Source organism: Phascolarctos cinereus, unplaced genomic scaffold (assembly GCF_003287225.1).
Source record: "Phascolarctos cinereus isolate Bilbo 61053 unplaced genomic scaffold, phaCin_HiC Scaffold_5;HRSCAF=322, whole genome shotgun sequence".
In the NCBI taxonomy this organism is placed as follows: domain Eukaryota; kingdom Metazoa; phylum Chordata; class Mammalia; order Diprotodontia; family Phascolarctidae; genus Phascolarctos; species Phascolarctos cinereus.
In genome coordinates, this window is record NW_027555958.1 from 465,228,696 (window position 1) to 465,254,379 (window position 25,684).

General features: G+C 45.8%; 1 protein-coding gene across 1 annotated transcript in view; it reads left to right on the forward strand.

Annotated features, from left to right (window-relative positions):
• The window catches only part of ROR1 (receptor tyrosine kinase like orphan receptor 1), a 375,033-nt gene that overhangs the window by 319,292 nt on the left and 30,057 nt on the right, over positions 1–25,684 (forward strand). Inside the window, exon 5 of the mRNA XM_020993141.2 lies at positions 23,324–23,451. Coding sequence (XP_020848800.1) covers positions 23,324–23,451 — 128 coding nt within the window. The remainder of the gene's footprint in view (positions 1–23,323; positions 23,452–25,684) is intronic.

Genomic DNA, 25,684 nt, shown 5'->3' on the forward strand with positions numbered 1-25,684 from the left:
TATTAATTTATTTTGATTTATCAACAATCACTTCCACAAGCTTTTGAGTTTAAAATTTTTCCCCACCTCCCTCCCCAAGACGGCATGCAATCTGATATAGGCTATACATATGCATTCCTATTAAATATATTTTCACATTAGTGATGTTGTAAATAAGAATTAGAACCAATAGGAGGAACCACCAGAAAGAAGAAACAAAACACAACAGAAGAAAAAAATAGCAAATAGTATCCAATGTATTTTTCAAAAGCAGTGGGAGGAGGTGGGCTGGGGGGAGGGGGAGGTGCCCCTGTGCTGGAGGGGTTCTCCTTTCTAAAACAACAAGGAACCGGACGATTGGAAAGTGATGACAGGTAGAGTAAGAGGTCATTAGCCGTGACATCAAGAAAGCAGACACCTTTTCATTAGTGACGGAAGCCCTTCCAACGGCAGCATCCCAGATGCTTCTTCAGTAATACAAAGATGGGTCTGTGGAATGAATGTTGGAGCTGGGGTGGAGGAAGGGAAGGGGGAGAGACCCTGAGAGATCCTCAGGTCCAGCCTGTACATTTTACAGAAAAGGAACTTAAATGATGAAAGATCACGGGAGCAGATTCAGAACCGGGAGGGGCCTTGGTAGCTGCCTGGTCCAGTTTTACGTGACTTGGGATCATAAGAGCTTTGATTAGGAGCTGAATTTGCAAGGGTCCTTAAAGGTCATGTGGCCTAATCCCCTCATTTTACATGAAGAAAGAATCCAATGATTTGCCCAAGATCACCCGATGGTTAGCGGGAGAGCCAAGATTTGAATGCTTTCCTCCACCCACAAATTCTGTGCTCATTCTACTGTACTGCTTTTCACTGGACCCTTTGCGGGTAACAGACCCAAACCATAAGCATTCAATTCTGGCCAGAAGTCTTGAAATTTCCCCAGCCTGTCCCCAACAGGTAGACTACAAGCTTCAGATTTTAGTAGAGATCTTTGAAACCCTTTAATCTCTTCTCCAGACCGCTGCCCAGACGGCTTCCTGAAACCCTAGCTCAATCTGAGTCAACAGCGTGAGAAGGCAGCTGTGGTATTCAGGATTAGGAAGGGAATAATCCCTCAGTGCTCTGTCCTCCTGCTCAGAGCACATCCGGGGGATTGCGTTCAGGTCTTGGCATCATGTTTTAGGAAGGACGCTCATAAGCTGGAGAGTGTCCAGAGGAGGGAGAGCTAGAGTGGCAAAGGGTGTTCAGCTTGGAAGGAAGGAGCTAGGGACATTTAGTCTGGAGAAGAGAAAAGAGACGGGGATCGTGATAACTGTGTTCAAATATGTGAGAAGCTCATCAAAGAAAAGATATCCAGCTTGTTCTGTGTGGCCCCAGAAGGCAGAACCAGGAGCTCTGGGGGGAAGCTTCAAAGAGGAAAATTTAGACTTGAAGTCAGGAAAAAGTTCCAATAATTAGAGCCGTCCAGAAGTGGAAGGAGCTGCTTCTGTGGGTGATGGCATTGGATGAAGAGGTCGGGTGACCTGGTCTTCTCATGACCTCATGGTCATCATGAGGATTATTCTTCAGATATGGATTGGAATCGATTGGTCCAGCCCTCCTAGGTCCTTTCCAACCCAAGATTCTGTTTCTGTGATTATCATAGACTCCTTATAGATTTCTTATCTTATCTCCTTGATCCTCAGCTTCTAGAGGGCAGAGATCATGTCTCCCACGGTGACTGGTCCCGTAGACAGATGACCTGCCAACCCATTTCTCACTCTGAGATTCTGTTCTTTCCACCCCACTCTAGAATTTGGATTCTCATGGTCCTGGTCATACAATTCACTCGGCTGAGAGCATCCTCTCTCCTCCTCTTCACTTATCCATATCCTTCTATCTCTCAAGGCTAAACCAGACCTACTCCCTCCATCAAATCTTCTTGACCTAGTCTGCATTTGATTTTCTTTCAACCAAATTCCCTTCTAATTGAAATTAGAAACTGTGTCTTCTATAATCCTTATGTTAATTATGCACAACCTCTTGTAACTTTTTTTTGTGGTTATGTCTGTGGTTTCAAAAATGGTGATACTCTCTTAATAGACAGGGCTTGTTGAGAAACACCAAGAATGTAGGCAATAAGAAAAACTCTGAATGCCATCTCCTTCATTTACTGGCTGCATGACCCTGGATCTGGAGCAGAGCAGGCCCCCAGCCACTGGTGGATGGACCGCCTTATGGTGAAATCATGGGAAGCGATGGACAGGGGTCACAGGAGATGGGCAGCGATGAGTTACATATGCATCCTTGGAAAGAAAGTCCAGATGCCTGACGTCTCAAGGGGACAATGGTGAGGGGCAAACCACTTTGCCTCTCTGAGAGCCCCAGATAGCCAAATGAGCTAATGTATACAAAGCACTTTGCACATCTCGAAGTGCTGGGTAAATGTGAGCTGTTCCTATCACAGGGCATTTAGAGCAGCCTTCAGCATTCCCCTGGAAAATGTCAGCACCTCCCTGGCTAAGCCATTCAAATGGCTTCATCTGTATAAAAACATGGACAGCTCTGCCAGCCTACCCTCCCCCCTTTTTTAGCTAGGAAAGCAAGGCCAAATAAGGCAAGGAGACTGGTGTCTGGGCGGCCAGTCAGGAGCCAACCTTTGGTCCAGTTTGCCCCAGTTCTACCTTATGTTGTGTGCTGTCCAGTAAGGACTTGAGAAGTAACTGTCAGAAATAACCTTGAAGACGCCTGGCTGAGTACAAGAATGGCATCTCATGGGTTTTTTAAATTCCTCCTCACCTGCTAAAATATAGACATGTGTGTGTGTGTGTGTGTGTGTGTGTGTGTGTGTGTGTGTCCCAAATCCAGCTTGGGACATTTACCAGTGGGGTGACGCTGGACAAGTCACACCTTTCTGTGCCTCAGTTTCTTCATCTGTAAAATGAGAAAGGTTGGACCCAATGACCTCTAATGTGCCTTTCAGCCCCACAGCCTTGATCCTGTGTCCCCCTCCCACTTAGGTGTCCCAGATTCACAGCTTCATCTTTACCATTTGGCCCCTTCTGTCCTAGCCCCTTGTCTCTTGCCCCCATCTCGTCCTACATGACCTGGATCTTAGACCCCCTCTCTGCTCTCTGCCAGCCAGACTGTAGACTAATCTTGGTTCCTGTTTCCTAATACGTGTAAGATCAGCCTCCACTGTCCTGGTCCTCACGGCCAAATCTCTGGTCTGGAGATTGCTTGTCTGATACCTGTACCATCACAGCTGGACCCTCCCCACCCCTTCCCCTTCTATTTATGGTTTATTTGTATAACTGCTTGTGAAGCACTCACTACGTGCAATGTGCTCTGCTTGTTTGGGCAAAGGGGGAAGGAAACATATGACAGAGTACCTGCCTTCTGGGCATTTACTTTCTACTAGAGATGAGATGTGTACAAAGCTAAATACAATACAAATCCAGATTAAGGCCACTAGGTGGTGCTAGAGTGGCTAGAGCATTTAGACTCGAGTCAGGAAAACCCGCGTTTGAATCCTACCTTAGACACGTAGTAGCTGCATGACCTGAGCAAATCACCTAACCTCTCTGGGCCTCAGTTTCTTCATCTGTAAAAAAGGAATACCATCTATTTCATAGGGTTGTTGTGACAATCAACTGAGATAACTTAAGTAAAACACACATAGCACATTATGAATAAGAGCTATTTTGTTGATGATGACGCTGTCACCATCCCAGGGGTCTAACTTTTCAACACTTTTAAAATAAGCATTTATTAAATACCTACCTGGAGCTAGATAGTGAGGATAATAAGATTATAAATTTAGTGGCGGAAGGACCTTAGATACCATCTCTTCAACACCCTCCCCACATACACACCCATTTCACAGATAAAGAGCCAGCACCTAGAGGAGAGAGATGACTTGCTCAAGATCAACTGCATCAAAGGGAGGATTTGAACTCAGATCTCCCATTCCAAATCCAGAGCTTTTGCCACTCTTCCATTTTATTTTCTCCCCATCCTCTACTCAATAGAAAAGGGAAACGGGAAGAAGGAAAGGAGCCTGGGGGGCTGGGGTTGCATTTCTCCCAATGTGCCAAGGGCCCGCTGGGGAGAAGATGCCTGAAATTTCTCATGAAGGCCCCTCTGCCCTGCTGCACCATTCACAATCCCCTTGGGCTCTTTATTTTCGTGCTGTAATCTCAGCTTCTGAAGTTTGAGTTTTAGGTTTAATGGAATTTACGAGCTGGATCTTTTCCAAAGCTACGTGGCAGTCATACAAACATCTCACCCCTCCCCCCTTCTCACATTCCTAAATCTATACTTGTATCTTACTCTTTGGCCTCCGTATGGAGAGGAGGGGATCTTGGATGGTACAAACTGTGGTCATTCCAACCAAACTGAGACGGCTTTGAGGTGTGCAGGTATGATATAGATGGTGCATCTGTGGCCCCAGAAGTTGTGCTGGGGGGGGGAAGAAAGGAATTATATAGCACCTACTATGTTCCTGGCACAGCACTTTACAATTATGACCTCATTTGTTCCTCACAATAACCCTGTGAGGCAGATACTGTTATTATTCTTGTTTTACAGATGAGGAAACTGAGGCAAACAGGGTTAAGCGGTTTCTTGAAGGTCATACAACTAGTGTCTGAGGCTGGATTTGAACTTGGGTCTTCCTGAATTTTCCTGAAGTGGGGGTGGTGGGGGGTGGTGAATCTTTTGTCACAATGACCCTTTCTATCTACAGATTTTGATAGAGAAGTGATGACAGATTGAGAGTAGAACAGCTCACATCAACAAAATGAGAAAGGTGTGGGGCACGATGTGTGTGGAGTAACAGATAGAGGAAGGTTTAACCCTACACCCCCCCCCACTAAGACACTAGCCGTATGTCCCTGTGCAAGTCACTTGACATCTGGAGAGGCCACTTCGCTTGTCTGGAAGACAAGGCAGTTGGACTCTGGACTCGGAGATTCTTTCTAACCTTCCCTCTGTGAGTCCATGAAACCACAAACCTACTAAAATGGGAGCTTCTTGAGGACAAAGGCTGCTCCTTTTGTATCTCTGTCCCGACAGTGTAGCATAATGTGTGGCCCCATAGTCCACAACTAATAAATGCTTCTGGGTGGAGCTTTGAAATGTTGATCTACCATTCTAAAGCATGAGTAGTATCATTGGATAGTCTTCGGCATTGCTGATGGCCTGCCCTCACTCTTCAGTGATGCACTGGATGGAGCTATACCTTGAATGGAAGATCCGAGTTCAGATTTAGGCTAGTTGTGTGACCTTGGGCCAGTGACTTCACCTCTGTGAAGTGTCTTCGTCTGTAAAATGGGGATAATAATAACAACTGTCCCTCAGGGTTGTTGTGAGGATCCGATGGGCTAACACTTGTAAAACACTTTGTAAACCTCAGAGTGGTATATAGATGCTAGCCATTTCCCCTCTCTTTCCCCTGCTCAATGTCTTTTCTTTTTTACTCCATCCTTTCTCCCTCAACTACTTCTCAAATTAATTCAACAGGCATTTACTTAATACTTACTACGTGCAAGACATGGAATGAGAGGCAGTGGAACGTGTCAGAGAGCTCACCTTGGAGCCAGGAAGACCAGGGTTCAAGTCTCTCCTCTGTGTGACCCCAGCAAGCTGCTTAACCTCTCAGTGCTGCTTGGATAACTCTCAGAAAAGATGAGTTACAGAGAAAATGCCAACCTGCTTTGAGAGAAGGAATTTCCTCAGCCTTGGGACTGGATCTGGGATAGTGTAGCGGGACCTCTCTGGTGTCATAGTACACGGAGCGCCTGGCTTGGAGTCAGGAAGAATCGTCTTCCTGAGTTCCAATCCAGCCACAGACACTAGCTGTGTGACCCTGGGCAAGTCACTGCACTAGTTTGCCTCAGTTTCCTCATCTGTAAAATGAGCTGGGGAAGGAAGTGGCAAACCGCTCCAGTATCTTTGCCAAGAAAACCTCAAATGGGGTCCCAAAGAGTCAGAGACAACTGAAACGATTCAACAACATCAAAAAGAGGCCTCTAATAATAATAACAATGCTTTAATAATAATAGCTAGCATGTGCAGAACACTCTGAAGTCTACAAAGCTGGAGCTGCCTCCCACTCGCTGCTGGATCTAGACCTTAATCCCAATCCTACTGTGTGCCAGGCACTGTTCTAGGTGCTGGCACATAGAAGCCAAAGGCCCCAGGCTCCCAAGGAGATTCCCCTCCACCACGCTCTCTTTCCTTTCTCTGCTCTTCAGCGCTCTCCCTTTGTCTTTCTCCTACTTTACATCTTCTTGTTCTTTTTCCTTTCCTCTTTTTTCCTATTTCTGCCCCAGCCCCTGCTTAGCCGCTGGTGAGATGAGGAGTCAAAGTTTGCCGCAGCTGAGACCTTCACAGGAGTCCCAACACACACGGGTGCCTGATCGAAACGAGGTGAACTGTACTTCTGTCGGCTCGGAGGAAGGAATTCCTCAGGCTTCAAAAACTGTGCGCACGCACTCACATGCCTATTTCTCTTCTATCCCAAATTTTGGACCAACGGTGCTTGGAAATAGCTTTGTCAAACAAAGCACGGGTGCTAGGACTTTCCTGACATTTTCATAACTATGAGCATATGATTTGCAGTTCATATTGAATAACGATGTAAGAAATCTGCCAAGAGAGATCCAAATGCTATTTCCAGGGCTATTTTCTAACCAGTTACAGCTGCCGGGCGCCCCAGAGCGGGAGCCCAGTTAGACAACCATGTTCCATGGATCCCCTGCTTGCAAAATTTGGATTGAGTTACTAGGAGTTGCTCTTAATGGGGCAGGGGAACTATTTTCCTGGAAAGCATGTGAAATGAATAAAGTGGAGACTTTAACCAGCCTCTAATGGAAAAATTTGTCAATATTTAAATCAAATGTGTGAATGCTAAATGTTTTTACGTGTGTTTTCGGCAGAGGTCCCTCTGGGCTTCCCAAGCTCGGAGAAGGAGATCGATGCCCCGTGAAACTTTCGCCCAGTGACAAAAGAAAACCCAGAGCAATCCCCTGCCTCCGAGCTTGCCAAGAGGTTAATTGCCAAAGAGATGTATTTTGTGCCGGGCCCAAATCTGTTGTATCCACGGGAGTGTCTCACTTATACTAGGAGAAAACATGTGTCACCTCTCACCAGGGATGTTTATGTTTCTCCACGAACCTGCCTTTTTTCAGCATGAAACCATTCCAACTGGAAATGACTACAAAGCCAGGGAGCTAATAGGTTAGGGGCGTTTGGTCATGCTTACAATAATAGATCAGGGGAATCCGGTGCATCGGTAATGAGGCGTCTGCGCACACTGGAAGCTTGGACTTGGGGGGGGCATTCTTTGGGGAAGGTTTTCATTTCAGGCCCACGGAAGTGGGGGGGGCGGTGCGCGCGCGCGCGCGTGAGCAGGCAGGAAGGAAAGGAAGGGTTTTGAGCCCATTTTTCAAGACTAGTTAAAAGAACTGAAGATTCAATCTTCCTTCCTTCCGCTCTACTCCCACTTTTACTGATGAGAAATCTGAAATTGGATTTAGTCCACCCAACTGAAGCTAATGAACCCGGCTTTTGTTTGCTTGTTGATTGGTTTCAGTTTTTTTTGTTTGTTTTGAGGAAGAAGCTATTTGTGCTTCAGAAACGTCAATCTTTTCTAATAATGCTCCCCTTGGGAAATCGTGTGATCTATGTCAATCAGTCAATCAACAAACACTCAAGACAGGCATTGTTCTCAGGGCTGGAGATCCATAGACAATGAAATAATCCCTGCTACCCTCAGGGAGATTCCTTTCTGTTTCTATTTTATTCTAGGCAGCTGGGTGGTGAGGTAGGGAGAATACTGGGCCTGGAGTAGGGAAAACTTGGATTCAGATCTGACCTCAGACACTGACCAACTGTATGACCCTGGCAGGTCTTCAAACTTCTCTGTTCCTCAGTTTTCTCAGCTGCAAAATGGGGATAATAAAAGCACCAACCTCCAAGTGTGGTTGTGAGGATCAAATGAGATCCTATTTGTAAAGCACTTTGCCAGCCTAGGGGAAATGCTGACAATTACTGAGGGGGAAGCACTAGCGTTGACAGTGGCCAGCCAGTCTTGGAATCAGGAAGGCTAGAGCTCAATGACTGTTGCCAACAGGTTTGGGAAAGAAGCTGTGATCTGAGAAGTCACAAAGCGGGTGAGCGGAACAATGGAACAGTCGATGGATATGTCCTTTCCAGGGGCAAAGCGAGTGTGATCTGACTGTAGCTGTGAGAGCAAAGAGATGGGGGTGGAGGGCGGGCATCTAAACAAAGGCAGAGCAGAACATGGCAGGGGGGGGGGTGGAATGAGGAGGCTGCAGGAGACACAGTGATTCTGGCATTCTGGCCCCATCCACCTTCCTTCTTCTCTTAGTCCAACCACTGGCAGCTTGAGAAAATGAATTTCAAGTCTCTGGCTTGAATGAGGTGCTTATCTGGAGGGAGCTAGATTGCTAAGGATTATGATGATGACCCGGAGAGTTCTATATGCTATATAGCCTCTTATTTGATCATCCTCAGCATTGCTAGCATCTGTATAGTGTTTGAAGGTTTGCATTGCTTTGCAGAAATGATTTCATTTGAACCTCACAACAATGCTATGAAGTAGGTGCTATTATCATCTCCATTTTACAAATGAGAAACTGAGGCTGAGACAGGTAAAGTGACTTGTCCAGGGTCATATGGCTCAGTACATGTCTGAGGAAGGATTTGAACTCAAGTCTTCCTTATTCCAAGTCTGGTTCTCCATCCTTTGTGCCATCTACCTGCCTTGTTTTGATCCTCAAAATTATCTTGGAGGGTGGTTTGGTACAAATACTCTTATCAGAGAGAGAGACAGACAGGGAGACAGAGAGACAGAGGGGGAGAGAGAGAGAGAGAGACAGAGAGATGGGGGAGAGAGAGAGACAGAGGGGGGAAGAGAGAGAGGGAGAGGGAGAGAGACAGAGATAGAGAGAGACAGAGAGAGACACACACAGAAAGACAGAGAGACAGAGATAGAGACAGACAGAGACAGACAGACAGACAAAGACACAGAGAGAGAACTGTAATCCCTCAGTGATGAAGGCATCTGTGCTTCCCTTAGGGCCACCTTCCCACCAACTCAGCCTATGGACCCCCACCTTCAGCCTCTCCAGTTCTGTCTCTTGGCAGCTGTTGAAGCCACGGCCCCAGTTCTATTCACTCAAGTGTCTGGATAACCTCTTCTTCCTTCAGTCCTTTTTCCCCTCCCATTTTAGGTTCTACTGGAGGCCTCTGTCCTTGGCCTTTGAAGCCACCATTTTGATTTTGCTCTTTTAAACTGCTAATTCATTCACTCACTCATTCATTCGACCTGCACTCTCTCAGGCATCGCCTTGTGCTGCTCACCAGCACATTGTATCTCAGGCTGTTTGCACAGATCTACCTCCCCTCAAATCTTATTTCTTCTGCAACAGCCCCTTACATCTCTGCCCCTCTTTGCCTGAGTGTCCGCTAACCGCCTCAGAGATCACTGATCTTTCCAATCTGCCCATTCAGTGCCTCATGATATAGACCTACACTTTGAAAGCAATTCCCATAGGAATTGTTAGCCCTTTTTCGATACGTAGAGCCACATTTTTAACTGCGGAGGAGGGCCTTTTTAAGGAGAAGACAAGCATTTCTCAGCCCTCCGTGACAGAAGAGAAAGAAAAGACAGAGACGCTGGGCAGCATGGGTCACTGGCACAAGGCCAGACCCTGGATCCGCAGTTACTGGGGTTCAAGCCCAGCTCTTTGCTTGGATGCCCAGGTGACTGCGGACAAGGGGCTTCGTTTCCTCATCTATAAAATGAGGGCTTGGACTAAGCGATTTTTCTAGGGTTTCTTGCGTGTCTCAGTCTTACAATCAAGAACAGCTTTTCACTATTATTAATTATAAAGGCGAAAACAAAAGACTGCAATGAACATCTCAAACCCTATCCCATCACTGCTCTGTGACGCAATTTCCTCATCTGTGAAATTAGGAAATTGGCCAGGTGGCCTCTAAGGCCTCGTCTTGCTCTAAGCCTATGAGCCTGTGATGATAGCCATCACAGATGAGGTGGCCCAGTGGGTAGAGTCCTGGATCTTGAGTCAGTGAGACCGAAGTTAAAATCTCTCATATACTTATTAGCTGAATGACCTTGGTCACATCATTGACTTCTCTCTGTGTCATCTGTGAAATGGGGATAATAATAGCACCGACTTCGCAGGGTCATTGTGAGGATCAGAAGAGATAATACTTGTAAACTTTAAAGCAATATCTGTACCTACGTATGTGTATACATACATATGTGTGTGTGTATGCCAGCTGCTATGATTTCTCATCTAACCCAAGTCCTCGTCGAAGGTCAAGAAAGGAATGGATGCACACAATTTTCCTCTTCAGTAAAAGCTCATGTTTATTTTACTAATTTTCATTTTATTTGATCCTCGGAGCAACTCTGTGAAGTGAAGGCTGTTATTATCCCTGTTTGACAGGTGAGGTAGACAAGTCAGTGACTAAGGTTCCGAGGCCCTGGATCTTGAGCTGGAAGGGAACTCAGAGGGGTTCTAGGCCAAGACCTTTATTTTCCCAATAAAGAAACCGAGGCCCAGGAGGGGTGATCTGTGTTGCTCATGCAGGTGTAAATCTCAGAGGCAGGTTTCGATTCCAGGGCCCCTGGGTCCAGGCTCAGTCCTTCAGCTTACATGACTTGCCCAGGGTCTGACAAGTGACTGAGGTGAGGCCTGAACCTATGTCTTCCTGAGTGTAGCAGTGTTCTACCCATTATGCCAGACAGCTGGCTCAGTACACCTGTCCAGCATCTGGCCTAGTGCCTGGAGCCCAGAGGTTCTTAATGAGTGCTCAATGGTCGTTCATTTGCTGGTAGATTCCCCCTGTTATTCTGAACCGTGTTGTTCAGAACAGTTAGAATGAAGCATCTTAGGTGAGACAAGGACTCATTGAGAGTTTGGGCAAGGTGGCGAAGGCACAGCCATACATTGGCATTGAGCATCTTGGGGTCCAAAGGCCTGGATCAGGGTCTCCTGAGTTAGCCCCTTTGTTTGAATGTTAAAACCTTTCCCACCTGGCTTCACCCTACTTTGCCAGCCTTGACCCTCCACTGCCCACACTCCTGGCCAGCCAGTCTAATTATTGCTCAGACAAATCACTTCTCCCCCCTTGCTGTCTTTGCACTGACTGTCCCCTCCCTCCTCCCCTCTGCCTTGTAGAATTCCTGTTTTGCTTCAGGGCCCAGCCCAAGAAACTCCTTCTGAGTGAGGCCTTTCCTCCCTGCACCCCCACCATCATGTCAGCTAGAGTGCTCCATGTACATATGGTCTCTCCCAGCTAGACTGCAAGCTGCTTGAGGACAAGAGGTCTGCATCCCACATGCCTGGTACAAAACCTGGCACATAGTAGATACTTCAGACATGCCTGTTGATTGGCTAACTCCACCAAATAGCCAGGTAATTGCCCATTAGCCCTGGCAGTCTCAGATGGCTTGAGAACAACAGGGGTGTTTCTTCTAAGTCCAGTCCCAGGAACCTCACAAAATCGAGGGTGACAACACCATCCTTTGTTTTTATTAAAAATCTTCTGCATTTTTGCAAACCCAGGATGAGTGCTGGCCTATAATTTCAAGTGTGTGTTTAAACAGAAATAAAAATATATTGCACGCATCATTTTCCCTGAAATTGCCCTTTTGAGATGTTAGCCTGGAGAATTTCCATGCCTTCCCCAGTGAAATGCAAGCCCGGTATTTCCAAAACACTGCCATGAGGCACGGCCAATCCCTTCCCTCTTCTCAGCCGGCCCGACACAGGCAGCTTTTTTGTGCTGGCCTGGAAAGTATGACGGCTCATTATTCATCTGTTTGTTGGAGTGGCTGGCCGCCAAGGGGCTGGTGAGGGGTGGGGGAGGGGGCACCGTGCTCAAATGGAATTTCAGTTTTTAAAAAGGAAAGGAAAGGAGAGACTGCAGAAGAGAGTAAACAATGGGGGTACTTTTTAAAAAAATACAAATCAGTGTAATAGTTACCTCTAATCACCGTGCATGTCCATTCAGGTAGCTGTAACAGCTTTATTAACAGGTGACATCACACTCTCACATTCTGAGAAAGGCTTGCTCGTATAAAAGGACATATTTATGTGTCTATATAGATAAAAATGTATTCACATATATGTAAATACACATATACATAAATACACATATATGTGTATATGGCTACTACATAATATATGTGTGTGTATATGTATATGTATATGTATGTAGACACATACACACACATACGTACACGCCAGGATTCTTTACACTGTGCCAAGCTGCTTCCCATAATTGGAAGAAATAAGTGATGTAAAAACAAAACAAAACAAAAAATAATTGAAATTGGATCGGACCAGTACTAAGTCCAAAGAGCTGGAGATAAACAGTCTCGCTAGAAGGCAGTGGAGAGGGCCATGGAAGGTGTGAGCGGCTACAACGTGGAACGGGGGAGTGGGGGTCTCCAAGAAGAGGAAGGAGACTTGTCCTAGGCAGGTTAGACAGACGACATGTGTCAAGAGTGAAGAATGGCAGATGGGCAGCCAGCGCCTTTGCTAACTCCCTACGATGTCGGGAAGACCTACCACCAGGAGCTGGATGCTCGCTGTCCTCTGTTCTCGAAGAGGACCAAAGTGACATCACTATGTCAGGGTCATGGTACTCAGTGTCTGACTGCGGCTGGTCCGACCGGTATGAACTCAGAAGGCTCCACCACAGGTTGGGCACAGATAGTCCATGTGAATATTTTGGGTAGATTCTCTAAATTTGCACATCTCGTGTTTCTCTTGAGCTCCTTCAATTCTGCTTTACTCACAGAGCACGGCACATTCTCCGATGAGGCATGCTGAGCATTTCTGGGCCAATGTCTCCCACGTCACACAATCAATTCCAAAATTCTTAAGAGAGAAGCACCAGAAGCTACCTCCAATGGGAAGGTCCTGGCACCAGCCACCCCAGCCCCTAGGCAGTGCCCTCTGCCATACCCCCAAAGCCCAGTGAGTCAGTGTCTCCAGGGAATATTTTGATATATCTCTGACAGTGCAGCAGGATTCCAATCACACACCACGTTTTGTTCAGCCATCCCCCTACTGATGACTACCCACTTTTGTTTCTAGCTCTTTACCAAATTAAAAAGTACGGTCGCAAATATTTTCATGCGTATGAGTCCTTTTCCCTCTGGGTTTTATTTTTGTTGTTGGGTTTTTTTGTTTGTTTGGTTTTGGTGACTTTGGGGTCATTGGCCTACTGGTTACTTTCCTAGGTCATTAATTTCAAACTGGATTCCAGAATGGATGGAGCAATTTGTAGTTCCTGGAGCTGACACTTCATTGTCCACCTCTGTCCCTTTGCAAAGCCTCAGTGCTGGGGATGCTCTGGCCTCTCCCCTTCAGGGCTCTCTGCTTTCCTTCAAGACTCCTTTCAACGTGGCTAATGTGCACATTTGTTTTGCACAACTAGACATATCTGTAGTGGCTTTTGTTTCTGTTGTCTTCTCAGCGGGTGGGGAAAGGGCAGAATGTGGAACTGAAAATCCAACTGAATGGAATTAAAGATTCGCCTCCAGTCCCCCCTTCTTCAGTTAGCCTTCTCCACCCCTCCACCTCTTAGTGCCTTCCCCTTTCAGATTACCTCCCATGTACTTTTCATAGACCTATCAATGTGTGTGTCTTGTCTCACCGAGCTAGACTGCAAGCTTCATGAGGACTGACGCAGTTTCACTGTTTTACTTGGTATCTTAAGCCCAGCAGGTGTCTGGCACAAGTAGCTACTTCATAAACACAGGTTATTTTAGGTTCCCCTCCTCAGAATGTGATCTTTCTTTGTATCCCCAATACTTAGCACAATGCCTGACACCAAGTCACTGCTCACTAAATGCTTGTGGACTGACTGACCAATTGACTCAAGGGACTTTCCCAAGGTCACAAAACAGCAGAGTAGCAGAGATGAAATTTGTCCCCTGAACTGCACCGGGGTCCAGCCCTCAGCAGAAGAATGTAGTAGGTCAGGTTTGACCTCAGTTTCCCCAGCCCACTTTTCTTGGTCGACTTTGTCCTCTTGCCAGGTACCTAATCTGCCATCCTATCTAATAAACACTTGAGTGTGTAATTCCTTCCAGGAGTGTTGGCATTTTAAAAGAGTGAGTGTGGAGGGCTGGGGGTGAGGGATGGGGAGCTGACTGTGCTTCATAAATCCTGGCAGGGAAGTCAGGAGCTAAGAGGTTCCTTGGTTCAGAGCTGGAAGGGAACTCGGAGCGCTTTGAGTCTAACTTCTTAATTTACAAACAAGGAAACTAGAGCCCCAGGGAGGGGACAGGGACTGTCTGATTCACACCAAGGCAGGATTAGCACACAGGATCATCATTCTAGCCCCTGGACAGCCCCTCGGAGACCATTTCATCTACCCCCCTCATTTTGCAGATAAGGAAACTGAGACCCATCATTTCCCCGACGTCGCACAGGGAGTGACCAAAGCCAGATTTGAACCCAGGTCCTCCAGTTTCCTAAACAGTGTTCTTTCCTCTGGTGGTTCCCAATGCTTAATATAATTCTTGGGACATAGAAAGCACTTTATAAATGCCACTCAACTGACCGTGTCAGACTTTCTTAATTCTTCCTCTGTTAGCCCTTTAATGTTCGTGTGTACGTGAAATGACTGTATTGTACCTATTTCTGCCCCCACCTCACGGAATTCTGGGATGAAAAGAATTCTGGAGACTTGGGTTCAAATCCTGGCACTAACATTTTTATGTTATGACTTTGGTTCAGTTTCATCTTCCTCATCTAAAATCTGTGTAATGATATGAAGGCAGCTGGGTAGCACCATTGATACAGCACTACTGTATCTGCAGTCAGAAAAACCTGGGTTCAAATCTTGCACCAGATATTTACTGGTTGTGTGACCCTGGGCAAGTCACCTAACTTTTCTCAACATGTTTTCTTGCCTGTCAATTAGTGGATTGGTCCCTCCCAGCTCTAAATCTATTATCCTAGTGGATGGTAAACTTCTCAAAGGTAGAATCTTGTTTACTATTTTTCTTTGCCTCCTAAAGCTCTCCAACACTCTCAGGTCTACAAAGCTCCTTGCTCATAGCAACCCTTGAGGGAGGCCATGTAAGCCTCATCATTCTTATCTGACAGATGAGGAATCCAGGTACATCCCACGCTCCCTCGTACCCCAATGGGCCAGTGGGGCCACAGATTTGAATTCTGAGCATGTGGATTCATTTCCCAGCTCTGATATTTAAATTCAGGGTGATTCTGGACAAGTCACTGACCTTCTCTGGGATACCATTTCTTCATCTGTAAGATGAGGAGGCTGGGCAGTTCTTTCCCACTCTAAAGCTATAATCATTTACTTTGGCCATCCAATCTCCATCCCAGAGTCTGATGCTTCTATAGCAGCACTCACCAGGAAGAGCATCTGGGAGCCCAGAATTGCGTTCTCTTTCTTTTATATACACATCTTGTCCAGGATCCACTCTTATCCATGTGATTCCCAGGAGGCAATATGGTAGACAAAGTACCAGCTTTAGAGTCAGAGGTCCTGAGTTCAGATACTAGCTCTGACACTTACTACTTATGTGGCTTAGATTAAGTCAGTTTCCCCATCTCTAAAAGGAGGGAGCTGTGCCCAGTTGTCTCTGAGGAAGGTCTCTTCCAGGCCTAAATCTCTGCAGTCCTCTGATCTAAATACAATCCTATGGTCGCCTCCCAGGGGCCACACACTTCCTTCAGCCATAGCGCCTACATCTAAATTTGTTCCTCCCTCTCCCCACTCATCCCCCCCTTCTGTCTAGAGAGCTTGGCAGACTGAGAAGAGCCAAGAATGTCAGTGACTGAGTAATCTCTATGAAAAACAAGGCCTCCCATCACAAAGCACCCTTGAGTTTGATGTGATGGGGCAGCTGATGGCACGTGCTGATGCCATCGATGGTGATAGATGGCTCTCCCGGCTTGGCTCCCTTCCCACTCTCTGAATACGCTTTTATTCCGCTTCAGGCATCATCTAACATACATCCGCTGGACTGGCCCTGGCACTTTTGTCATCCCCACTCTGTATGTTTTATATCTTGCCAAACGTGTGTGTTGGCGACAGTGAAGCAGGAGGAAGGGTGTCCTTGAGAAAAAGATTTCAGAGCTGGCGGAAATCATCCAATGAGTCATGCTGGAGGAAGAGGTATTCTTCTCTGGGCAAGGCCAAGGGCAGAGAGGAAGAGGATGAAATACTGGCTGGAGGGGAGTCGTCGGGATTTTTAAAAAGCAGTTTTTTAACAATTATTGTCTCTTCCCCTCGAGTTTCTTGCCCCGCTGAGCAAATTAAAACAAAAACAAGAAACCCCTCACTATGTAGCCGCATCATCCAGCAAAACAAGGTATCCAAAAAGTGTGCTTCCTTCTGTATTTTAAGGCCATCACCTCTTGGTTAGGAGATGACTGCTGGGCTTCCTCTTTGCTCTTTCAGACTCATGGTTTATCATGGCATTGATCAGAGCTCTAAAGTCTCTTAAAATTGTTTCCCTCTATAACGCTGTTATCATTACTGTATACACGGTTTTCCTCATTCTGTTCACTTTCCCAGCTTTTCCCAGTTGTCTGTTTCATCATTTCTTATGTTACGTTACATTCGTTTGCCCCACTTGGTTTGGCCATTCCCCAATAGGAGGACAGCCCCTTAGTTTCCAATTTTTTGGCTAGCTGGAAAAGAGCTGCTATTAATATTTTTGTACATAGACATCATTTTTTTCTACTTCTCCGATGTCTTTGAGGCCTTGTAGTCATATAACTGGGTCAAAATGTATGCACACTTTGTTCACACACACACACACACATAGATGTGTATATGTGTGTTTGTGTATATAAAACACATAATATACATAATGTTAATGTTATTAATGTATGTTTCTGTGCACAGAAAAGGCATAAGGATGGCTGGGGCATTGGAATTAGGTTGTGGGGAGTGGGGAGGTGGCTGAGCATCTTTCAGAAGCACAAGGCAGAGACTTCTTTGGGGCCTTGTAATTGGAAAGGACGTTGGAAGGACGGCTTAAGCCTGTGCGTGGAAATACACACCTCTCTGGAGGGCAAAGATTGAACCATATGGGGTCTGTCTGGGGCTCTGTCCTCCTGAGAGAGATCCTAAGCTGAGGCCTCTGGAGTTTACAGTAGAGAGAGGAGAAAAGGGATTGGCCAAGGTACCGAGGCTGTCAAACTGAGGGTGAGACTGATGTCCTGGGATCAGGGGGGTGCCTCTAGCCACCCTCGGGTGCCGGCTTCCCCTCCTGCCTGGCTGTGTTTGTATTTCTGGTTATGGAATGGAGGGCATGTGAGAGGCTTACTTCTCCCCATAGGGTTTGGGTATTAGTTACCCTATAAAAGTTGGGTTAATTTTATAGTCCGAGGAGGAGGAAAGCCAAGAAGACTTCAGCATTAACAGTAGGATTTATGAAAGTAAACATAGGGAGTGCTTGCCGGATTTGGGGGACATTAAGATCTCAGTGTCTTTATGTCAGGGCACATGATCTATGGATGTGTGTGTGTACTAAAAGGTTAACTTTTTAAGAGCTTTGTGGGTACAAAGTGTTTTCAGGACTAACCCCCAAAGGCCTCCCCAGCCTCCCCACCCCCCTTCCCTTCACAGTGTCTAGTTTATTGAACAGGAGCTCGGGGCAACTGAAAACCAGCTTCTTTTAATGGCTGGGCCTCACAGCTTTGCCTCGACTGTCCAGTGTGGCTTAGTCTGTCCTTTGATTTCCCAAGTGGAGCTTCCAGGACACAGCCCCAGGGGACAGGGGTTGGATCTGTGATGTTCTTTGGCAAAAGGAACTCCCCATGAGTAAAGTCCTTCTACCAACACAGGCCATTGTTTTTTCTGCAGCATAGATGGATAGATAAACCTGTCTATCAAATGGAGACAGAAAGAAAGAAGGAGAGAAAGTGGGGAAAGAGAGATAAAGAGAGAGAGGGGGAGAGAGAGAGAGAGAGAGAGAGAGAGAGAGAGAGAGAGAGAGAGAAGAGAGAGAGAGAGAGAAGAGAGAGGGAGAGAGAGAGAGAGAGAGAGAGAGAGAGAGAGAGAGAGAGAGAGAGAGAGAGAGAGAAGAGAGAGAGGGAGAGAGAAATAGAGGGGGAAGAGAGCACTACCTAGGACACTTAGAGGTTAATTGACTTGCTCAGGGGCCCACCACCAGTATGTGTGAGAGGTAGGATTTGAACCCAGATTTTAATGGCTCTGAGCCAAACTATTTACCCACTGCCCCACACTGCCTCATACCCTGGAGATACTCAATAAAAATGTATTTGTTGAATGAATATTTTATTTTTAGACAACTGGGGTTAAGCGACTTGTCCAGGGTCACACAGCTAGTAAGTGTCTAGTATCTGGTCTGAGGCCAGATTTGAACTCAGGTCCTCCTGACCTCAGGGCCAGGTGCTCTATCCACTGCTCCACCTAGCCTCCCCTTGAATAAATATTTTTAAAGCGAGTAGTAAGCAACTACTAAGTGCTCCAGACTGTGGCTGTCAGTGGGGATACAGAGACAAAAAATGAAACGGGGCAGAGGGGGTACAAGATGGTGCGGTGGAGAGAATGCCAGCTCTGCATTCAGAGGGCCCGTGTTCAAACTGCGCTTCTGACACTGACTCCCTGTGCAACACAGCACTGAAGCTGCCTTCGGTTTCCTTCTCTGTAAAAGGCAGAGCTGGACCCGGGACTTTCTGAGCTCATGTCCAGCTCTGGATCTGTTGTCTTATGAACCATCAGCACCCTCAAGGAATGTAAATTCTACTCTCAGGAAACATCATATACACAGACAAATACGTGGAAATATATATATATATATATATATATATATATATATATATATATACACACATACACATATAGGTAAATACAAAGAAGTGGGGGGAGCAGTTAACAACTGAGGGGCTGAAGAAAGATCTGGAGTAGGAGGTAGCATCTGTTTTGGGCTTTAAAGGAACCTAGGGGATTCTAGGAACTGGAGGTGAGGAGGGGAGATTTCTAGGCAGGAGAAACAGCTTGTGAAAGGGTGTAGAAACAGGAGATAGAATGTCTCATACAGGAAATCGCAAGCAGGCTGTTTGGACTGGAATGTAAAGTACATGAAGCCTGGAAAGATAGATGGGAGCCAGACCGTGGAGGGCTTCGAATGCCAGAAAGAGAAGTTGGTAGGTTTTCCCAGATGCCATCGGTAAAGCTTCTTGAGCAGAGAAGTGACATGGTCGGATCCACATTTTAGGAAGATCAATTTGGCTTCTCCACCAAGAGTGCATTAGAAAGGGAGAGGCTGGGGGCAGGGAGACCCTTTCCAGTAGGAGATGATCACAGGCTTCTTTGAACAAGGTGGGAAGAAATGAATGGACAGTCTGAGCCTTAAAAACAAGTCCGGTCTCTGACACCTGCCGGCTGTGTGACCCCGGGGGCTCACAACTCCCCAATGTCACAAATGAATCTCCACTACTCACAAGTTACACACACGTGCTGACTGGATCTGAATCTGTGGTGGGCAAAGAAAATAAAATTTAATTGGAGCTTGGGCTCACTGTCCTCTAAGGTCCCTTCCTGTTCTAGATCCAGGATCCTATACATTTTTTATCTTTCCCAAGTGCGTTCTCCACGTTCATTCTTTTGTGGGATCCAATAATCCTGTGAGTCAGATGGGACAGGCATTATTGTTCCCATTTTAAAGATGAAGAAATTGAGTCTCCGAGAGATGAAATGATTTGCTGGAGGTCAAATACTGACAGCCCCAAGACAAGAAATTAGGTCTCCCGCCTCTCAGCCCAAGGTCCTTTTGCTGCAATAGGTAAAAGGGAGATGATAGAGTTTTTTTTAATGTAATATTAACTTGCACAATCCTTTCTGTGTTTGTCCTTCCCAGCAGATCTGTAGGAAAGGTACAACAGCTATCATTAATTAGCCCCATTTCACAGGTGAGGCTCGAGGACTTCCATCGCTGTTCATTGGCCACATAGGCAGGATTTGAACTCGGGTCTCTTTTGACTTAAGCCCAGCATTCTCTCCACAACTGCACAAGACTTCATTATTGACAAGAGAGGAGCAGTGAGAGTGAGAGCCAGTGCTCTCCAAAACAGCACCACTTTAGTCCAGGGGTCCTTACCGTGGGATCGGGAACACTGGAGCCGTGAATCTTGGTAATCGCGTTTCCCTACGATCGGTTTCCTACGTAATCCTGCGTATTTGATTTTGTGCATTTCATCCCATTCTTCTGAGAAGAAGGTCTGTCAGGAGGCTCACTCAGACTGCCATCGGGGTCCACAACACAAAGAGAGGTTAAGAGCTCCGGGCTTAGGAAAATGGAACTCACATGGTTTTCTTCCTTCGGGGACTTCCCATGAGGACCATTGTCGGAACCTCCCCTCTCCCTGAAGCAGGGACATCTCCCATCTCTTTCAGGGGCTCAGACCCTCTTCCCAAGTCTCTGCTTGCGCCATGTGAGTCACATAAATGGGGATTATGGGCCACCAGATTTTCATTTTTATCAAGGGGAATAAAGTGATAGCAATTAGACCTTTTTGAATCCTTACTGTTTATTAATTAACTTCCCTCTCTTCCTGACTCCCCGAATGAGAGTGATATTGTCCCCATTCAGCCCTTTGTCTTATTCTATCCTTTGCACCAACTTCACTTTACCTTATATGACAATTATCTCTGAACAAGCCTCCCCACCCCCACCCGCTCACCCTTAGACTGTCCATTCTTTGGGAGCAAGGCTGTGCCCCAGCTTTATTTGTATGCCCACAGTCCCTTGTATATAGTGGGCAGTGAACAAATGTTTGTTGAATTCAATTATGTCCCCTAGTGGATAGAGGGCTAGACTTGAAGTCACAAAGACCTGGGTGCAAGCGTATCCTCTCACATTCACTAGGACAGTGGCCGTCTTGGGAAGTCACCAGATTTCTTTAAATCTGTTTCCACATTTGAAAAGGAGGATAGTAAAGTTTGTGGTTCCCATGTTACAGGGTTGTGTTGAGGTTCCAGTGAGATTGCGCAAAGTGCTCTGCAAACATTATGGAAAGATGGGAATGTGATGAATGGTATTACTAAATTGTATTTCCTCGAGATCAAGGTCTGGGACTTATTTATTTTTCAATTCAATTTAACAACCATTCATTCATCTTTAGTTACTGTGCTGGAGATAACAGAGACAGAAATGAAAGAGTCCCTGTCCTCAAAGGGTTTATATTCTACTGGGAAGATCTTTGTAAGCCTACTCTCACCCCACATGCCTAGAACAATCTATTGCCACTACTGGCCGCTACATAAATAGTTGTTGACTGAATCATTGAAAGTCATTCAAACAACAAGCATTTATTGAGCACATAAAAGTTAGAGGGCTCCTCCCCATACAAAGTGGGCATTTTACTGGGGGACATACCACATATCAGACAGGCAAGGAAGCTCTGAGTGAAGCTGTGGAGCCCCAGGTTGTCCTGCTTTTTTCAGCAATGGTGGCAATATTGATTTGATTATCGTTTCCTTAACAAGAGATGAAGGAGGGAGAGAGGTGGTGTAGGGTAGAGGCACTGTAGAGACCACAATTCCAGGTGCTGTCCTGGATGGGATGAATGAATGAATGCGTGCATAAATGAATAAATGAATGAATGATACAGCTACCTTTGACTTATATTTCTCCTTCTGCTCATGTTTGGTTTAGCTGCGCATTTTAAATCTTCAGGGCTTGTCCTTGAGAAAAATCTTACTAGCAGTTTCGCAGTCGTGGTCCAAAGCCTTGAATGACAGACCACCTGGATTGTGTGTTGTGCTCACTGGTGGGCTCCTAACCCAATGCAGTTCCTGTATCCCTGGGGCCATATGAATGGGTGCCGATAATGGCATACATTTGTTCATCCTGAATCCAATGCCTTTGCTATTAATGAAACAGAGTTTCTGCCAAAAGAAAATCATAATGGATAATAAGCTTCTGGCCTCTCACTCATTTCCTTTCATCCTCTCATGTTATCTGCCTGCCATTAGCAGCTGTAGAAATGAGGGTTTTCTTCTCTAATCTGGGTGGTTTTGATCTCTGGAAGGTCTTTTAGGGGGTCTAGGCTGCCTGACCCATCAGATCAAAAACAAAAAAAGAGTGTTTAGCTATAAAAAGGGACTTCTCTGAGCTCCAGTGAAAGAAATAGGGGTTGCTTGGGCGGACGGACAATGGAAAGAAGGCAGAGCTACTCAGTCTTCATGGTGTTGTTACTTTCTCTGCAAAGGAAAATGCTTTGTACTGAGCATCATAGAACAAAAATGACTAATGGGGGGGGCGAGTATGGACATAGTGTGCCTTGATTTTACTAAAGCTTTTAATGAAGTATCGCATATTATTCTTGTAAAGAAGATGGAGACATGTGGAGTAGACAATAATACAATGAGACAGATTCAGTATGGATTAGATAGCGAGACTCAAAGAACAATTATAATTTGTTCAACGCAATCAGGTCAGGAGTTCTTCAGTAGAGCACTCCAGGGCCCTGGGGGACTTGGCTCAGTACTGTCTGACATTTTCATCATTGGTTTGGATGAAGGTATAGATGATGTGCTGATTAAACGTGCAGATAATGAAGTGATAGACAACACATTGAATGACTTAATCAGAACTCAAGAAGATATGGACAAAACTGGCCTCAATCTAATAAGATGAAATTCTGTAGGGATAGATGTAAAGTCTTGCCCCTGGGTACAGACAGTCAGCTCCACAAATAAAGATGGAGGAGGCATGGATAGACAACAGCTGTTCTGAAAAGGATCTGGGGGCTTTAGTGGACCTCAAGCTCAGTATGGGTCAACAGTAGGATGGAGCCATCCAAATGAATCTCATCCCGTAATTGTCTTCAAATATTTGAAAGTTTGTCACTTGGAAGAAGTATTAGAATTAATCTGTTTGAACCCAGAGGTCAGGGGCACATTTAGGCTGGACATGAGGACTAACTCGTATAACTGTATTAGTTATATTAGTCATAATTAATAACAATTAGTATGGTCCAAAGTAGAGTAACAGTTGGGTGCCCCCAATTGATGGTCTTCAACTGGAAATGAAATGACCACCCACTGACTGTTACATTGACAATTATTGCTCAGGTCCAGTCTGGCTGAGGCTGCCTCTGCGTTTCCTTCAGACTCAGATTCTGGAATTCTGTACCTTTGGTGCTTTGGGTGACCTCTGAGACTGTAAGATAAAAAAAAATGTGATGGTGTCCCCTGGTGACTCTTCAAGGCACAATGGGTATGGAAATCTCTACCTGCGGAGGGTCATTTCTGCAGCCTCCCTCTGATAGCTGTGATTTGGTTTCAGGGATGAATATGAAGAAGATGGATTCTGCCAGCCATACCGAGGGATCGCATGCGCCAGATTCATTGGTAACCGCACTGTCTACATGGAGTCTTTGCACATGCAAGGGGAAATAGAAAATCAGATTACAGGTAGGTCATTCCTAACCAAGACATCCAATGGTCGCTCAGCCATCCAGTGGTCACTGAACAACAGACGCTTGCTGTGCAAAGAACGGTGTCGGGCTCTGAGGGGAGTACGAAGAAGACCATGGCATGGTCTGTGTCCTAAGGGAGGCCACAGCAACACCCAAGCAAGGAGCCTTGTTGGAAGGGGAAAAGGAAATGGGAGAATCCTCTGCAATGAATGTCGTTGGCCTGGGCTGGCCTTCTGTCTTTGACTCTCAGTGCCTCATGTGATGACCTTGAAGACTCCCGAGGACTCTGATTTCCCCTCAGTAAAATTAAAAAGTTTGGGCTAGGAGACCTCTGAGATCTCCTCTTCTTCTCAGTATATGATCCTAATTATGTGTGTTTATTATGAAGTGGGATCTACAGACCTGATGCTACTTTTCTTGAATCTGGCCAACATCATTTTTTTTTCTAGACTCAAAATAAATATGCATGCTATCTTGGATCACAGATTTAGCACCGGAAAGGACCTTAGAGTCCACATTTTTCATTTTACAAATGGGGAAACTGAAGCCAGGGAAGAGAAGTACCTGAGGTGAAAGAGGCAAAGCTGGGATTCACACTCAGGTCCTCTCACTCCAAACGTGGCTCCTTTTTCACTGTAGCCCCCAGACCTCAGCGACTCAGGCACCTTTCCTTTTCCATATTGTCTTTTTTTTTTTTTCTGAATGTATGTTATCCCTCCTAATTAGCATTTACACATGACTTTATTAGAGAAGTAACATGGAACAATAGGGGGAAACCATCCACTGAGATTGGAGTCAGAAGGTCCGAGTTCAAATTCAGCCTTTGGTATTTGGTGACTTGTGTGGCCATGTTTCTTTATCTATAAAATGGTGGACAGGAGAAGAATGGATACCAATGACAAGGTGTCTCCAAGGCAGAGGCTTCTGTCACCATCTTTCCCTATGAAGACTGCCATCTCTCAGGGCTCTAAGGGCAAGCCGGTCGCCATGTAACCACAGTGGCCAAGAGGAACAGCCTTGCCCAGTGGTGCCCAATGCAAATAGAAAAAGCATCATCTAGGTTGTGTTGTATTTTTATTTATTTTGTTAAACATTTCCCAATTACCAGCTGGGGAGTTTAACACCTCAAGCCCTCAACATCCCCCTGAGCTGTGCTAAGAAAATCAGCTCAGGGAAGGAGTTACTTCTGAGGTCCCTGTAAAAAATTCAGAGGTCCCTGGCATTAGAGCTGGCAGGGATCTTTCCCTGAATTTACAGATGAGGAAACTGAGGCCAACAAGGTGAATTGACTTATCCAGTGTCATACAGCCAGTAAATGCCTGCGGAAGGATTTAAACATATGGAGAATCCCAGGGGGCAGCGAGGTGGCACAGTGTATACAGCAGTGGGCCTGGAGTCAAAATGACTCACCTTCCTGAAAAATGTCTGAACATTAAGGGATAGTAGATCCCAGGAATAAGGAGTGACAGTCCCACTGTACTTTGGCCTTATCACACCATGTCTGGAGCATTCAGAAATGGAAGGGGCCTCACAAGTAGTTGATAAAGCACAAGACAGGGAGTCATGAAGACCTGAGTTTGAATCCTTATTCAGACATTTATTAGCTGTGTGATGCCGGGCCAGTCACTTAAACCTCTCCCAGCCTCAGTTTCCTCATCTGTAAAATGGGATAATAATAGCACTTGCCTCCTGGGATTGTTGTGAGGATCCAGTGAATTCACATGCGTAAAGAACTTCACAACCCCTAAAGTGTTGTAAAAATGCTCACTATTATTATTAGCTATTAGTCCCAACCCCTCCCTCTACTGGTGAGAAATGGAGGCCCAAAAGAATTCAGTGACTTATCCAAGGTCACATTGTAAAGTAGTTAGGGGGAAAAAAAAGTTTGAATTATTCAAAGTACCTTGCTGCTGATTTACCAGAGCTTAGCAAAGTGCCTGAAATGCAATAGGAACTTAATAAGTGTCTGTTGATGACTCACTGACCCTTCTTGGCTCTGTAGAGCAGTGTGAAAACAAGTGTGTCATCAGAGGCCTAATCGCTAATTCCAAAGACTGTTTGGCCTCTTCTGTAAAAGGAGAGATTTGGACCACAGAGGATGGAAAGGGGCCCTTCCTGAGGCAGCCGGGTGATTCGGGAGCCAGTCTGGACACCCTAATCGGCCTTTTAATGATTTCTGCTCATTCCCCCACATTCTACCTTCTGGGGCCAAGTGGTACAATTCCACG